This window comes from Acipenser ruthenus, chromosome 26, assembly GCF_902713425.1.
Source record: "Acipenser ruthenus chromosome 26, fAciRut3.2 maternal haplotype, whole genome shotgun sequence".
Lineage (NCBI taxonomy): Eukaryota > Metazoa > Chordata > Actinopteri > Acipenseriformes > Acipenseridae > Acipenser > Acipenser ruthenus.
Window position 1 is genome coordinate 23,539,671 of NC_081214.1, and position 16,466 is coordinate 23,556,136.

Below are 16,466 nucleotides of genomic sequence, written 5' to 3' on the forward strand. Positions count from 1 at the left end.
CAAAACGAATTCTTCATATAACCCACCTAACCCCAACTGGCATCTGGCTTCGTACCGGCAATAGGAAACCCCAGCAAGTCTGCTGCCAGAAGATAGTCCACAGGTAGTAACCACTTCATCTTAATAAACCCACTCACTGACATCAAGGGATGACGTCATCACACACACACCAACGTGAATCGGAGACAGAGAGACGAGGCAAACAAGCAGCTGTACAGAGAATCGTTTATTTACTTCCTAGACAGAAGAAAATCGCTTTAAGTTTTGCAATGCGTAAACACATAAAGCATGTAACACAGGGATTACAGCAACAGAGGGGGCAGGACAATTCCCAATCTCACTGGAAGCCAGTTTGACTGACTAACAGGGACTTCAAATTGAAGTAACGTGTTGCCACTGTGAGAAGCTCACTTTAACACAATACTGCTAATTGCAATTGTGATCAAGGCCGTGTTGAAATCGAAAGGGAATCAATTTTAAAAAGGAACTGGGAATTGACCACAACCCTGGTGGGGTTATTGTACAGAAATCATGCTGCCTTCTGGGACTTTACAATATGCACATTCCCTTTAAGAGAGAGCGAAGAAAATACAATCCCACAGGTACACGTGGAAAACACGGAAACAACAGAGGACCCCACAGGTACACGTGGAATACACGGAAACAGAGGATCAAACCTGTACAAGGTGCTTCTTGTATTAACAAATAAAGAACAATCAAACAGAAGGGTTACCAGAAACACACATTGTATACACACACAATTTCATAAACCTTAAAAATAAATCATTTTTATTAAACCTCCTCATCAATCTTTGCTGGTTTCTTTAAATCTACAATCTTGATGAGATTACATATCTCTCTCTATCTCGATCAAGCCGGTGAAAGCAGCCCATTCTTGGTTTTAGAACATATTTACACACCATACTTACAAACAATTGCACCAAAGCAACATGTAGACTGTTTCACGGAAATTTAAATTTTGAACTTTTTTTTTTTGTAAACTTAGCAAATAAATCTACCTAAATGAAATATATATATATTACATATTTATAAAATAAATTTAAAATGAAAATACTACAACCAACCCCTTAACACTGACTTTGCACACAATTACATAGTGTATAATTATATATATATATATATATATATATATATATATATATATATATATATATATATATATATATATATATATACATATATACACACACACATACAAAATGGCACAGAATATTTGATTTATAAAACCATTGTAGAAGTGGTGATCATTTTTTGAACCCCCTGCCACCCCAAAGAAAGTATTGCAGGTTTGCTGTTTGTTTTTGTTTTTTTACATTTAAAAATCTCCCCATGAATGTTCAGCCTGTCTGTCGGTCATCCATCTGCCGAATCACAGAGCGCAGATCACTACAAGCACAAAAGACGAGAAGTGTGGTCTGGACTGAGCTTCACAGAGCTTTTAATACAACCCCATGGAGACTGCAGAACAGGGACGCCGACTTTTCATTAAACTCCAAGTACAATTCTGAACAGGAATAATGATCTCATGCTGCAAACGAGAGAGCAATTCACTGGAGCAAAAATCACTTCATAACGAGTTCATCTCTCTGGCACCGTAGCCTATAGACTCTCATATTAGAAACTTGGTGCGATACTGTAGAACGCTTCTTAATAACAGTCCGATCCTGGCTGACGAGAACACACACGTATAATTAGCCAGGCTTCGAGCAGTCAGATGGAAACAGCACTGGATGTAGTGTCAGGATATCTGTGATAATATGCTTGAAGAGGGAAGAGCACACCATGGTGCTGAACAGCGAAGTCACTGTGGAATCTGAACACTTGGGCAAGACTTTACACAGGCTGGGAAACTCGTTGAACACACTGCATGTGATCAGAGCAGATTCAGCAGGTGCTGGGACCGGAGCATTCCTGCAATCCCAGTTTTTAATATACACCTGCAACACAAACGATGTCACACAGCCCAACTGGTGGATCTCCAAACCATTCACATTACAGCTGCTCTTCAACAAACACATTCTGCCAGCACTGTGAAATAAAAAGCATCCTGCAGGCTTGAACCAGTAACTGCAGTGCTCAACTCCACTCCCAAACACCCGCACGTCTTTACTCTGCCCACTGCAACGCCAACCAGGTTTAAAGAGACGCCATGCCTGTCCTTGATCAAGCCCTTCAAGCAGCTTCAAGACTGCTTGGGTATCAAGACAGTCCCCATGAGATTGTTCTAAAGTGCACAGTGGAAGCAGCAGCTCATGAAGAATGACCCTCCCCCTTTAAAAGGTATCCTCTTTATAACCGTTACCAAATATATTAAACTCTTATTCTTCCATTAGAATAAGAATCAGCCTACTGTAATCTATTCATTCAATGAAACTCCCGTTCGAATGGGTCTTCCAATACTGCAGCTGGGGTTACAGTTCACTTGTACTGGTTAAAAAAAGCAAAAAGGGGTGCAGATCTGCAGAAACGGGGTACAGTCTGTACGCTTCGTTTTAGCTGCGCGAGAAACCCTCATCTAGTGTCCAATCCCTGTATAAGCATATTACCCAAGATTGTGTTTCAGATTGCAAGCAGCAATGATGAATTATACATTTAGAAATTTGAGCTACTCCGGGTTTTACTGGGAGTTAATCCCACCCTAACGCGTTCTCTCTGGCTCGACTAACTTAACATGAAAACCTGGAGTGGCCCAAACTGCTATTCAACTTCAGCAATATTTACATCCCAGCAGCACTAAACATTTAAACAAAAAGAAAGGGGTTCATTTACCATCATTTCCAGTTTAAACTTGTCAGTTATCAAGCCGCTCAGAGCTAGCAATGTTACAAGATCAGTCTTTTTCTATTAGAGGGAGAAAAACAACCCAATTCTTTTGCCACTTTTCCCGTAAGCACGCCCCCTTACCCTTCTGAAAATTAAACAGATGCCATTGTTAAGAAATCGTCCCCAGCTGCTTTGAGCCTGCAGGGCATGCAGATTCACCAGCACCCCCTGTCCATCGATCTCTTCATCTAACACTGAACTGCAAGTTAGTGCACCTCACTCACACCAAACAAAAAAAAAAATGTTCTGAAATTGGCTAAATTGTTCTCCATTAATGTTAAACCATCCTTAAAGTAAAAGAACAAAAACTCAGACAAGTAACTAAGCCCAGCAGCTGCTGTGCCTGGGTGCTTGGTTCAGCGGAAGGTCACTTGGGAGACAGGTTGTGCACAGGGCTGAATGAAGAGCAGGGGCACTGTGACGAGGAGGAGGAGGAGGAGGAGGAGGAGGAGGCAGGGGAGTCCGAGGAGGAGCCCAGTCTGCGCAGACTGCCGTCCAGGAGCCGCGACGAGAGACTGCAGAGAAAGGCAGAGATCAGTGCTGGGAACTCATTCAAACCACTCATATGGTCCTACACCTGAAGGGGCCGGGACCCCGATGCACTGTTACCGTCATCTTCGTCAGCCTTCTTAATGAAGTAGTTTGTGATGAAGCTCCTAATGCAATCAAGAGAACTGCGGACTTAAGACTGAATCAGACAGCTGTGCGGGAGAGGAGAGTCATGTGACGTAGCTTACCTATTACACTAGTTCCTGCTCCACTACACCACTGCTGTCTATCGAATACAGTACAGAACAGTGTTCCAGCTCCACTGCTGTCTATAGAATACAGTACAGAAGTGTTCCAGCTCCACTACACCACTGTTTAAAACACCACGTTACATTTGGCATGCTCAAAACAGCACCCCCCCCCCCCCCAATATGTGACTAATAAATCTCTTAATAAAACCTGGACCGGTGAACCTGCTATGCAACAGGAGTCTTCTTCCCATCCCTGTGTATGGTCATGCATGTTGGAGTATTATACTACCACTCAGCCTGTGCTGGGAGACTGGTGGCCCTGTTAACTCCATGTGGTTTAGTCTAGCATGTCAGTGATCTGTCCGGACTCCCGATGGAGAGACAGGGAGCCGGAACCAGTGCAGCCCGCGAGCCCCCAGGCAGAGGCCCGGTCCAACTCCGAGCTGCTACATGCAATGGAAGAGACCCTGTCACACAAAGGGTTAATGATACCCTCGAGTACTGGCACAGTATGTACATCTAAATATCAAAAGGAGGTGTAAATACACCTGCTCAGACAGTTGGGCTACGGGATGAATTGCATTGTGCTTTGACTTCATCTAACACACAGCACGGACTCTGGACTGGCTGCATTCTCCCCGGGGAGCATCCTCCCGAGCCTCACCAGGAGCCGAGGTCGGGCAGGTGCGACATGTCGGGAGTCAGCATGGTGCTCGTCCCCTGGAACAGTCTCTTTGGCTGGCTCTCCGTTTCCATTTCACCTGCAAAACACACACGAAAGATGAGGTTTTTGGTTAGGGAAGCAAACACACAAAATAGAACATGCAGGTGTTTGAGGGGCTACTGGTTAATAAAACACACTTATTACTTTAATATTTATATACATCTCACTTTTTTAATGTGATCACTCCCCTGCTAGTGTCACACGTTTCTAACCAAGAAAAGTATTTGAATCCAAATCCCAGGGATTAGAGGCGGAAGTATATTTAATCATGATGATGGTATTTATACCTTTTCTTTTGAGAGGTCCAAGGGCACTCGGCCGGATACAGTTAATAGGACTTTGACTCCTTCGTCTGCAACATAAATAAACACAATCACGTATTGAAACGCTTGCTGGTCTCCTGCTCTGTGGTTCTGAAGGGGCTGCGTGCAGGTGCTGATCTGTGGTTCTGAAGGGGCTGCGTGCAGGTGCTGCTCTGTGGTTCTGAAGGGGCTGCTCTGTGGTTCTGAAGGGGCTGCATGCAGGGGCTGATCTGTGGTTCTGAAGGGGCTGCGTGCAGGTGCTGCTCTGTGGTTCTGAAGGGGCTGCTCTGTGGTTCTGAAGGGGCTGCATGCAGGGGCTGCTCTGTGGTTTTGAAGGGGCTGCATGCAGGTGCTGATCTGTGGTTCTGAAGGGGCTGCGTGCAGGTGCTGCTCTGTGGTTCTGAAGGGGCTGCTCTGTGGTTCTGAAGGGGCTGCATGCAGGGGCTGATCTGTGGTTCTGAAGGGGCTGCGTGCAGGTGCTGCTCTGTGGTTCTGAAGGGGCTGCTCTGTGGTTCTGAAGGGGCTGCATGCAGGGGCTGATCTGTGGTTCTGAAGGGGCTGCGTGCAGGTGCTGCTCTGTGGTTCTGAAGGGGCTGCATGCAGGGGCTGCTCTGTGGTTCTGAAGGGGCTGCTCTGTGGTTGTTTTTTTTGGATGGTTTGACTCACGTTGCAAAGCGCCTGGTGGGACTGGGGACAGGGCTGGGAGGAAGCCCATTACTGCTCACGAAGATCTGCAGAGACGGCGAGAAACATTGCTGAAACAAAACAAACACACACATTTTACAGGGTGGTAACAAGGCTCACACACTGAACTGAATTACGTGTCAATACCAGCATTAACACAACACTAAACATTCACTGGAAGACGGCGCCAATTAGTAAAGAGTTTGCATTGAAGGAAACTAAATGAAATAAATCTTTCCACAAATGACTCGAAAGCTGCCTCACTATTAAGGCCACATTCTGCTGGTCCCTTGACTTGCCTCAATAGTAGACTGATAAAAAGCGTTTCTGTTTTTGAAGGCGGAACTCCTACAAAACAAAGATGTAATTGCAACAGCAGTACCAGAACTGGCATGTGAACTAGTAGGGTTAATGCCAGGGGGCACTGGTAACGCCCCAGCACTCCCAGTACCTGCTGCAGCATGAGAAGATGCAAACTACAGCCAAGTCTCTTACCTTCCCAATCCCTCTGGTGGGAGACGGAGCTGGGGACACGGGAACAAAATCAATCCGCTTCGGAGACGCCGACTTGTCCAAGTCATTATCGCTCTGAGACGAAACAAGAGAAGCTCTCAGAAATAACCAGCAACAGCGCTAGTCATGGCAGAGACTTAATACCACATCTGAGCTGGTTACCTGTGCACGCTGTGACTAATCAAGCTCGTAATAAAACCTGGACTGGGTGAACCTGCTATGCAACAGTAGTCTTACTCCCATCCCTGTGTATGGTCATGCATGTTGGAGTATTATACTACCACTCAGCCTGTGCTGGGAGACTGGTGGCCCTGTTAACTCCATGTGGTTTAGTCTAGCATGTCAGTGATCTGTCCGGACTCCCGATGGAGAGACAGGGAGCCGGAACCAGTGCAGCCCGCGAGCCCCCAGGCAGAGGCCCGGTCCAACTCCGAGCTGCTACATGCATAACAATTCTCATATACCATGAAGTAGCTATCGATTGTATTAAACTGCAGCGTCATCACAAACGCTCTCATGCTGCAAAACCAGGATGTTTCAATGAGAGAATTGGAAAGAACAAACTGAAGGGCAAGTACAGAGCTGTATAAACAACAAAACCCGACAGCAATAGCACTGCCAGGTATAATGCATTTCTGACAGACGAGTCTGTCACTTCCATGCCTCTGAACACTGCATTATTACAGCTCTGTAGCTGTGCCACTGAATAAAGGGCACCTTTCACTTACCAGGCTAAGACTCTCCTCCCAGGACTGGCTCATCTGCATGGCTGCCTGCACCTCCCTTAAAAAGGGAAAAACAGAGGTGTGAGCACACAGGCAGCAGGCATTAGAATCCCTCACTAACACACACACACACACAGATCAACGGGTGCAAAAACGTACATGTGTTTCATTGCAAGTGAATGACATAGCCATCCTGATAGGTTCCCCACACTCACCTCTCCCGTGCAGTCTCCCGGTTCATCACGTCGACGCCTTCCTCCTGAAGGACACAGTGAAACTCAGCCTCTGTATGCACAGCGCCATTAAACTACACCTCATCTACCGTCTTGCAGAGTTTGCACAGATTTAGTTTGTTATTGTCACCACTACCACCTTCCCTCTGTATACACATTTCATAAGCCTAGGCTCACAACACAGCTGACATGGGATCAGTGGCAGTACTTACAGCGAGCGTTTCACTGCATACCTGATAACACAGTGCTTTAACACAATTGAAAATGCATAGATAAAAAGAGATTAACATCCAAAACTAGCTGGTAGAATTGGAGATCTGTACCTGTTTGATCTGATGGAGCCGGCTGCTGGGAACACGAATAGGCGAAGAGGGAGGGATCTGGAAAGGAAGAGACACACATGAGCGTCCAGGACAGCGCACACCGCTGCTCCGAGACACGCGTCGGCGTCCAGGACAGCGCACACCGCTGCTCCGAGACACGCGTCAGCGTACAGGACAGCGCACACCGCTGCTCCGAGACACGCGTCGGCGTCCAGGACAGCGCACACCGCTGCTCCGAGACACGCGTCAGCGTACAGGACAGCGCACACCGCTGCTCCGAGACACGCGTCGGCGTCCAGGACAGCGCACACCGCTGCTCCGAGACACGCGTCGGCGTACAGGACAGCGCACACCGCTGCTCCGAGACACGCGTCGGCGTCCAGGACAGCGCACACCGCTGCTCCGAGACACGCGTCAGCGTACAGGACAGCGCACACCGCTGCTCCGAGACACGCGTCGGCGTCCAGGACAGCACACACCGCTGCTCCGAGACACGCGTCAGCGTACAGGACAGCGCACACCGCTGCTCCGAGACACGCGTCAGCGTACAGGACAGCGCACACCGCTGCTCCGAGACACGCGTCAGCGTACAGGACAGCGCACACCGCTGCTCCGAGACACGCGTCGGCGTCCAGGACAGCACACACCGCTGCTCCGAGACACGCGTCGGCGTACAGGACAGCGCACACCGCTGCTCCGAGACACGCGTCAGCGTACAGGACAGCGCACACCGCTGCTCCGAGACACGCGTCAGCGTACAGGACAGCGCACACCGCTGCTCCGAGACACGCGCCGGCGTCCAGGACAGCGCACACCGCTGCTCCGAGACACGCGTCAGCGTACAGGACAGCGCACACCGCTGCTCCGAGACACGCGCCGGCGTCCAGGACAGCGCACACCGCTGCTCCGAGACACGCGTCAGCGTACAGGACAGCGCACACCGCTGCTCCGAGACACGCGTCAGCGTCCAGGACAGCACACACCGCTGCTCCGAGACACGCGTCAGCGTACAGGACAGCGCACACCGCTGCTCCGAGACACGCGTCGGCGTCCAGGACAGCGCACACCGCTGCTCCGAGACACGCGCCGGCGTCCAGGACAGCGCACACCGCTGCTCCGAGACACGCGTCGGCGTCCAGGACAGCGCAGGCTTTTCAGAACAACTCTGTGCATTCTGAAGCTATTTCTGACATCACCAACAGGACTGAGGAAAAGCATCACGTTTTATTCTAATATTGTATCTTGATATAATCTCAGTGTTAGAGAGCCCGTCACTGCTGAGAGAGAGGCAGGCTTACCAGACTGTGGCGGTACATCTCAGTGTAAGAGAGCCCGTCACTGCTGAGAGAGAGGCAGGCTTACCAGACTGTGGCTGTACATTTCAGTGTTAGAGAGCCCGTCACTGCTGAGAGAGAGGCAGGCTTACCAGACTGTGGCTGTACATCTCAGTGTTAGAGAGCCCGTCACTGCTGAGAGAGGCAGGCTTACCAGACTGTGGCTGTACATCAGTGTAAGAGAGCCCGTCACTGCTGAGAGAGAGAGGCAGGCTTACCAGACTGTGGCGGGTCACAACTGTTGTGCTGTTTCTCCGACTGCGCAGCGTTTCTCCCTCGAACACCAGAGTGTTATCACTAAAACAGAGGAGAAAAAAAAGAAAACGTTTAGTGAAATGAACCATGTACAGCACAGGCTTATCAACACACATTACTATCCAACTGCCCGAACCCCTTACTGGTCAAGATAATTGGATAAGCTTTGATTACCTCAGGGATGGAAATAAGACTTCCGTTGCATAGCAGTTTCATCCATTGCTGGTTTTACTATGTTTAATAAGCCACTGAGCTGGTTACCTGTGCACGCTGTGACTAACCAAGCTCGCAATAAAACCTGGACTGGGTGAACCTGCTATGCAACAGGAGTCTTCTTCCCATCCCTGTGTATGGTCATGCATGTTGGAGTATTATACTACCACTCAGCCTGTGCTGGGAGACTGGTGGCCCTGTTAACTCCATGTGGTTTAGTCTAGCATGTCAGTGATCTGTCCGGACTCCCGATGGAGAGACAGGGAGCCGGAACCAGTGCAGCCCGCGAGCCCCCAGGCAGAGGCCCGGTCCAACTCCGAGCTGCTACATGCAGGGGTATTAATAGCGCTGTAACTACAAGAGCAGCATGCCTGCCATTTAATACAGGGAAGCAGCATTTGGTAATTTAAATAAGAAAGTAGTTACATTGTTTGGCCACAGGTGGCACAACATGCTATGCAAAAGTCTCAGTGAAAGAAGAATAAGGGACACTAAATATTGATCCTATCATTAGGGTTCAAACTCCTAGCAAAACTAAAAGTTAACATTCTGAGGGTTTAAATGCCACTTACAAAATGGGGTGTAACTAATTATTCTAGTAACCTGACCTAACCCCCATCAACGGACACCGATTAAAACCACGGTGAACGCTCCCAAAAAGCGATTTAGCATTGTTAAAATAATCAAACAACAAATCATTCTGTAATTAAATAACAAAACTACACATTAATAAATACCTGCACTTCGATGAAAAAAACAAGCAGTCCAGAGAAGCAGAGTCTCTTACCTTAGCCCGTTTATCATGGGGGCACTGCTGGACCGTCTCAGGTTCCCGTCCGACATGGATACGGGGATACTCAGGTCCAGTTCCATCTTCTCTTGAGTCATGATCACAGGAATACCGCACGTACAATTTACAAGTATTACACGTACTGGCGGGGCTGCTTCAGCGCACCATTTAAAAACTATAGCGCGTAAACAGTGACTATATAAACTGTGCTGGTGCGATGAAGAGGGAGGCGACCTAGCTCACATTCACACTATGACTAATACACACAAATACGGTTCCATGGTTTGGTTTTTCTTTAGAGCAAACGGGTTTAGCAGCAAGTCTTTGTTCTATTTACTTATTTAAACAAAAAAAAAAACGTATTAGTTTTTTTAAACGACACCCGGCGCTTGGTTTACAGGAGGCGAGCCTCATGCAAACTCAACGTTTCTCACACTAGACCCAACAAATTAAAACTAACAACTCAAGCCAAAATATAAATATATACATAATAAATAAAGTATACAAAAAATATATATTTTCACCTGGCTCGCTTAAACTGTGACAATAAAATGCAAACAAATACAAATCTAAAGCATCTCGCTTCTTTGCTCAGGCCGAGAACCAGCCAAAAAAAAAACACACACAGGGGCTCAAGTTATGCAGCAACCGGTGCATGCAGCCCCCTTGCAGAAGGGGTTAGAGAAACGCTTCCCGCTCCGAGTGTGTTGCAGAGATCCCCAGCTCCTGCCTCCAGCCGCTCCTCTGGATCGATGGATTCTGTTATTTAGTTGCGCTCGAGATGAAGCAGCTCTGTTTATCCCTCTGCCTCGCGCTGCCGCAACTCTCCTTCCTCTACCGAACCTCCCGCCCCTTTTCCTACCCGATCCGGTGATTGACAGCTGTAACGGCCAATGAGTGCGTCTCAACCAGCCGGCCTGGAGGCATGCGGAGCCAACCAGACAACCAATGGACGGCATTTCCTGGAGCAGAGCCCCGATTTATCTATTTATTTTGAAATAGAATATTTTGCTATCATTTCTCAAAACGTGTTGCCTGGTATTTTGCTCAGACTTCGTTTCCGATATAAGATCAAGAATAATATATATATGTTTTAAAAAAAATAGGATTAGGATTTGAGGATTCTTGTAATTTCAATTAATGTTTTTGTTTTTTCAGTATCAGTACGGAAATAACGTTTATTTTTTATGAATACCTATTACTGACGGTTTGTAAGAAAGAGGACGATAAGGGGAAATACTTCTTCAGAACACAAGAGGGCGCTCTCTCAGCGGCATTGCGGTACTGCATTGTCTGCAGTATTACTTTTTAAAACTGCAGTAACACAGTGCATCCTAGAGATGGCGCCAGAAGCACAACACTATTTCTGGAGTTTAGAAAACTGTGTCGACGATGCAAGAAACGAGAAAGGCAAGAACTATTGAATAAGCAGAACTTTTCCACAGACAGACAAAAAGGTGACGCTGAAGACACGGCACACCGTTATAAGAGTGGGCGATAGTAAATGTGCACACATGCACTCACTTTATCAAGAATAACTTATCTGTTTAAGAACGAGATGCAAAAGCTACAAAGCCACAGGTGCAATGTTAATCCACTTTGAAAGGACCCAGTGGTCTAATAAATTCATTTATTTAACCAGGAGATTTACCCATTGAGACCGAGGCCTCGTTTACAAGAGGTTCTGGAAAACAGATCAAAATAACAATTAGTGTACAAATCACACAATAAAAACAGCGTACAGAGATCTATCTGTTAACGTGGATTGAAGGAGAAGCATTGGCAGGAGCTTCTAAGCAATTCCCAAACACGATGTTTAAAACCAGAGAAGGAGAGATGATCAGATTCCATCTTCATACTGTGATGGAAACAGTTCCACGTCTCCCCGGGAGTTGATATGAAAAGATCATTCTCCCGGACGAGTTAGAACTCTTGAAGCAGCCAGTCGAACAGAATCGTGAGCGTGTACACGACACAGCCAGTGCTTGTGCTTTCTACCAGAGACAGGGACAGGGAAGTACCAAGCATTTAAAAACCTTAAACACAAATCAATAGCAATGGGAAAGCCTTTGTTTGCTAAGTGAGAGCCTGCCTCGTTTTCTGTACAATCATGTGTCAAAGGGGAACAGTGTGGCCAGCATTGCTGCATCCTCCACACTCCTGCACCCATGCCAGGGGATGAAGTAGATGCATGTGACCACAGTGACACAGACAGTACTGTACCCAGAGGACACAGCTACTCACTGCCTGGGGCTCCTCCATCAAAGTGCGACTGGAAAACTTCTCTACTGTTATAATAAAATCTTTAGAAAAAACCTCCGCTGCAGTTTGCCGCTGCTGTCCGATGCTTCACCATACCAGCCTGTGTTTCAGCTTGTTCAGAATGCTGCTGCTGAACAGTCTAGAACAGTAGAATGCTGCTGCTGCTGAACAGTCTACAACAGTAGAATGCTGCTGCTGAACAGTCTAGAATAGTAGAATGATGCTGCTGCTGAACAGTCTAGAACAGTAGAATGCTGCTGCTGAACAGTCTAGAATAGTAGAATGATGCTGCTGCTGAACAGTCTAGAATAGTAGAATGATGCTGCTGCTGAACAGTCTAGAACAGTAGAATGCTGCTGCTGAACAGTCTAGAACAGTAGAATGCTGCTGCTGAACAGTCTAGAACAGTAGAATGCTGCTGCTGAACAGTCTAGAACAGTAGAATGCTGCTGCTGCTGCTGCTGCTGACGTACAGTCTAGAACACTCACAGGGAGACCCCCTATAAAGAAACAGAAGTTTCTTCTGTCTGGGGCTGTGCAGCGGTTTTGAAGTGTCCACTCTGACTCAGCCCTCCTCAGCTCTGCATTGTTTGATTCCCAGAAACAATCTCCCCACACCCTGGGGACTCAGTGCTGCGTCTCAGAGTCTTTTTCCTTTCTAAACACTGGCGTTGCTCAGAATCAGATTGCCTCCACTCCCCACCATGCCCTACCAAATGGAAGACCCTGTCCCTCGCACCCGAGTAGAGCCGAAGGAGGCTGTTAAGCTCACGCGCTCACACGGAGCAGCTGCACACGTCCTCGAGCCAGGGAGACTCCGTTCAGAGTTTAGCATGACAGGCTTGTCTGTAAACTCTACCCAGCTTTCCCATGCTTGCCTTTTTCCACTTCTGTCACGTTCTCATTGACTTTACGTTGTTCTCAGGTTGCTTTATCTCAATTTTTTTTGGAGTGACCCAAATTGGAGGCTTTGCCATGCCTTAAACACACAGAAGTAAAGAAAACTTCAGTATCAAAAATAACTCCACGACGATCACGAGGTGAAACTGCACTGAAGCTGTGAAAACATTGCTGAATGTTTTCAGTTTGGCAGAAAAGAAGATACCGCGCTGAAGCTAAAAGCTTGTATTGGACACACATTTCAGCTGAGAGTGTGTGTGTGTGTGTAGTGTGTGTGTGTGTGTGTGTGTGTGAGAGAGAGAGAGTGTGTGTGTGTGTGAGAGAGAGAGAGTGTGTGTGTGTGTGTGTGTGTGTGTGTGTGTGTGTGTGTGTGTGTGTGTGTGTGTGAGAGAGAGAGTGTGTGTGTGTGTGTGTGTGTGTGTGTGTGTGTGTGTGTGTGTGTGTGTGTATCGTGAGCCCTCTCTCCTGGGCTGTGCTCAGCTCCCTCACCTGCACGCTCTGTGCTGGGACAGCCTGCCTGGTTTTGCTTTCTTGTTGACAGAGCTGAGCCCTCTGCTTCATTCTGCACCTCCCTGCGTGCACGTCTCAAACAGGAAGTGGAGATTCAGCCGTCGTAGAGCAGTTAGCGCTCAGTGGAGCTAGGCAGTCCTTAATCAGGCTCAGTGCATTTTGTGGGAGTTGGAAAGAACTGACATTATTTTATATTAACTTAATATGAATCCTGCTGCTGCTGCTGCTGTTTCCCCAGTCTGACTGACTCATCGACCTCCTTATTAGCATCAAAATACAATTAAATACGACTGACTAAGCTTCAGGATAGCAATTCATGGAACAAGCTGAATTAATAACCACACAGACAGTAAGGCTTGCTGGCCCCTCCAGATAGGGGCTGAGCATTGTGAATGCATTCAGTTTCAGGAATGCTGGTTAAGTGGCAGGGGCCTGAAGCGATGAATATTACGGAGAGTTTTTCTCATGCCATCTGGCCCCCTTGTCTGTCCTGAACTAAAGCGCTCATCTGTGTGTCACATGGACGGTGTTCTGCACACAGTGAAGGCAGGCGCGTCTCCAGCAGTGAAGGCAGATGTGTCTCCAGCCTCAGGACACTGGTCTCTTTCTCAGACACTAATTGAAGACATGAGAAACACATCGAGCCTGCTGATGAGGAGGATGACCCGCCCTGTGTGCGCTCGCAGCGCCCCCCGCAGGCCGTGAGGTGCCATTACCTGCTGTAAGCTGGCACACCTGTATGAAGTGGTGTCTCTCTCAGACAAAGAGCAGAGCTGTTCTACAACAAACAACAAGACTGAACAAGACGACAGGTGGCCAGCATCTATTATTCATTGTAACATTTACTCAGATGAAAAGGATCAGCAGTGTTTAAAACAGCACTATTGAAGGTAGCTGCATTCTGAAGTCCCTCAGGTACTATTGAAACTGCACTAGGGTACTTCAGCTGCGATCTGTCTATACTCATGCAGAACCATCACATATCCGCTCCATATCTCTGTGTATTTGTTTGTTCACAGGTTTTCTGGTGTATTTAGTTCAATATTGAAGACCACGTACAGGTACATGTTGTGATCCATGTGACAATAGAGTTGAATATCTTTTGCAACACATTGACTGTCCACATACTGTTATGAATAGATGCAGAGACAGGACAGTTAACAGGGTACAGCTGCGCACACCGGTACTGAAGGAGACACACTGTTCAAATACAATGCATGCTGGGAAGAGCCAGGAAACCAAACTTCAGCATCAAAATACTGGGAGAAGCGTTTCAAACTCCTACAGCACTGTGTTCATCAGAGAGTTATTAGTGTGTTCGTGATGAACCATTTGTGTCAAAAACAGAAAACAACGCTCTGAAAATATCTGCACAATACAATAAAAGTACAAGCAAAGAAAAGGGGTGGGGGGTGCGGGGCAGGAATTATGTTGCAAAAGCTAAAAAAAAAACCCACTTCATTTTTAAAGCTTGATTTTAAGAACCTTGGTTTTATGGCACAAATGGGTCAGCAGTATACAGAGCTGCTTCTTAAAGGGGAAGCCCTGTCTGTGTTTACCAGCTGTAGATGACATCTGCATTGCACTGTGGTCCCATAGTTTCCACCCCAACACACACCATAATAAAACACACGTTTCCTCTGTAAAGCACCGTAGTTTTGACCAGGTTTTACCGAGCTGGAAGTATACACTGTTGAGCTGCTGTCAGTGCAGTATGTAAGTCTGGATGGACAGACGCACAGCACCCTTCTGGAAGGTACAGCAGTTTGTGACAGGACAGTCGCACAGTAAGTTTGCAGTTCACTATGCTTTTCCCATGCTAATACGATGTGTAAAGCAAGCATTTCTAGTGCATTACTATGCAGGGTTTTCCAGTGTTGCACCGTGCATGCTTGTGAGAGTTACCATGAATTCACTGCCGGTGCTCTGCTTCAATGCACTCAGCTCTGATTTGACCATGCGGTACAGCAGTAAGCTTATGGAAGGGCATGCATGCATGTGAAGCATGTCTGTGTTTGCTGCTTCCTGATTGTGCTCTAGATGTCTGAGAGTCTGCTCTGCTCGAAGGCGTGGCTGTGCTCTCGTCTTTACGGTAAGGGGCATGGGCACTGTGCCACCGGGAGGCTCGGGTCACTGCAGTCAGGGGCACAAGAGGAAGGAAGTGGAGTGACTCAGCTACTCTAAACAAAGTGCTCACAAATGAACCCAGCGCACGCACTGCAAGTCTGGAATGAGCTCAGCCAGCCTGGATAGGAAGTTTACCATGATATATTTACCATGCAGTTCTACCTGGCTTTCTCCATGCTTCTGCTGTGCCTTACTGTGCTTCACCATTGTTGTGTCCACTAAGCCTCCCTGCACTTTGCTGTGTTTCTTCCACACTGTGCTGCTCGTGTCTCCGCCTGCATAGCTGGGTGCCCCGCCCTGTGCTATTTCAGAAAGCCTAACACATTGACATTAATTAACCCTACCTGTACCTCCAATAATAAACTGAGAAACACCCCCCACACAGAGAGAGACACACACACACTCACACCCACGCAGAGACACACACAGAGATACACACACACACACCCACGCAGAGAGATACACATGCACACACACACCCATGAAGAGACACACACCCCCACGCAGAGACACACGCGCTCACACACACAGCCACGCAGAGACACACGCACACCCACGCAGAGAGACACACACTCACACACACACAAACAGACTCACACACACACACACACACGCACACCCACGCAGAGAGACACGCACTCACAGAGACACACGCACTCACACACACAGCCACGCAGAGAGACACGCACTCACACACACACACACCCACACAGAGAGACACGCACTCACAGAGACACACGCACTCACACACAGCCACGCAGAGACACACATGCACTCACACACACAGCCACGCAGACACATGCACCCACGCAGACACACACACTCACACTCACACCCATGCAGACGCATACACACACACATAGGCGAGAGAGACACCCACGCAGAGACACACCCACACACACACAAACAGACTTACACACACAGATACACACACACACACACCCATGCAGAGAGAGAGACACAAACAGACACACACACACACAAACA

At 47.7% G+C, this 16,466-nt stretch overlaps 1 protein-coding gene and 3 non-coding genes across 5 annotated transcripts; all 4 read right to left on the minus strand.

Moving 5' to 3' along the window:
* Positions 1-211: 211 nt before the first annotated feature.
* On the minus strand, positions 212-10,603 carry LOC117430260 (P2R1A-PPP2R2A-interacting phosphatase regulator 1-like). 2 transcript variants are annotated; one of them, XM_059000851.1, is made up of 10 exons: positions 9,678-10,603; positions 8,641-8,719; positions 7,089-7,145; positions 6,748-6,791; positions 6,536-6,590; positions 5,790-5,882; positions 5,277-5,365; positions 4,596-4,660; positions 4,249-4,345; positions 212-3,359 (listed from the first exon to the last, which is right to left on the minus strand). In XM_059000851.1, the coding sequence occupies exons 1-10, from the start codon at positions 9,776-9,778 to the stop codon at positions 3,212-3,214; spliced, it is 828 nt and encodes a 275-aa protein (XP_058856834.1). In that variant the 5' UTR covers positions 9,779-10,603; the 3' UTR covers positions 212-3,211. The 2 variants fall into 2 exon arrangements, with proteins under 2 accessions (XP_058856834.1, XP_058856835.1); XM_059000852.1 differs by lacking the exons at positions 8,641-8,719; positions 9,678-10,603 and adding an exon at positions 8,387-8,419.
* LOC117430984 (small nucleolar RNA U109) lies at positions 3,852-3,995 on the minus strand. Its single transcript, XR_004548633.1, has one exon. It is a non-coding gene; the product is annotated as a small nucleolar RNA U109 (small nucleolar RNA).
* On the minus strand, positions 6,067-6,210 carry LOC117430982 (small nucleolar RNA U109). Its single transcript, XR_004548631.2, has one exon. It is a non-coding gene; the product is annotated as a small nucleolar RNA U109 (small nucleolar RNA).
* LOC117430983 (small nucleolar RNA U109) lies at positions 9,036-9,179 on the minus strand. Its single transcript, XR_004548632.1, has one exon. It is a non-coding gene; the product is annotated as a small nucleolar RNA U109 (small nucleolar RNA).
* Positions 10,604-16,466: the final 5,863 nt, after the last annotated feature.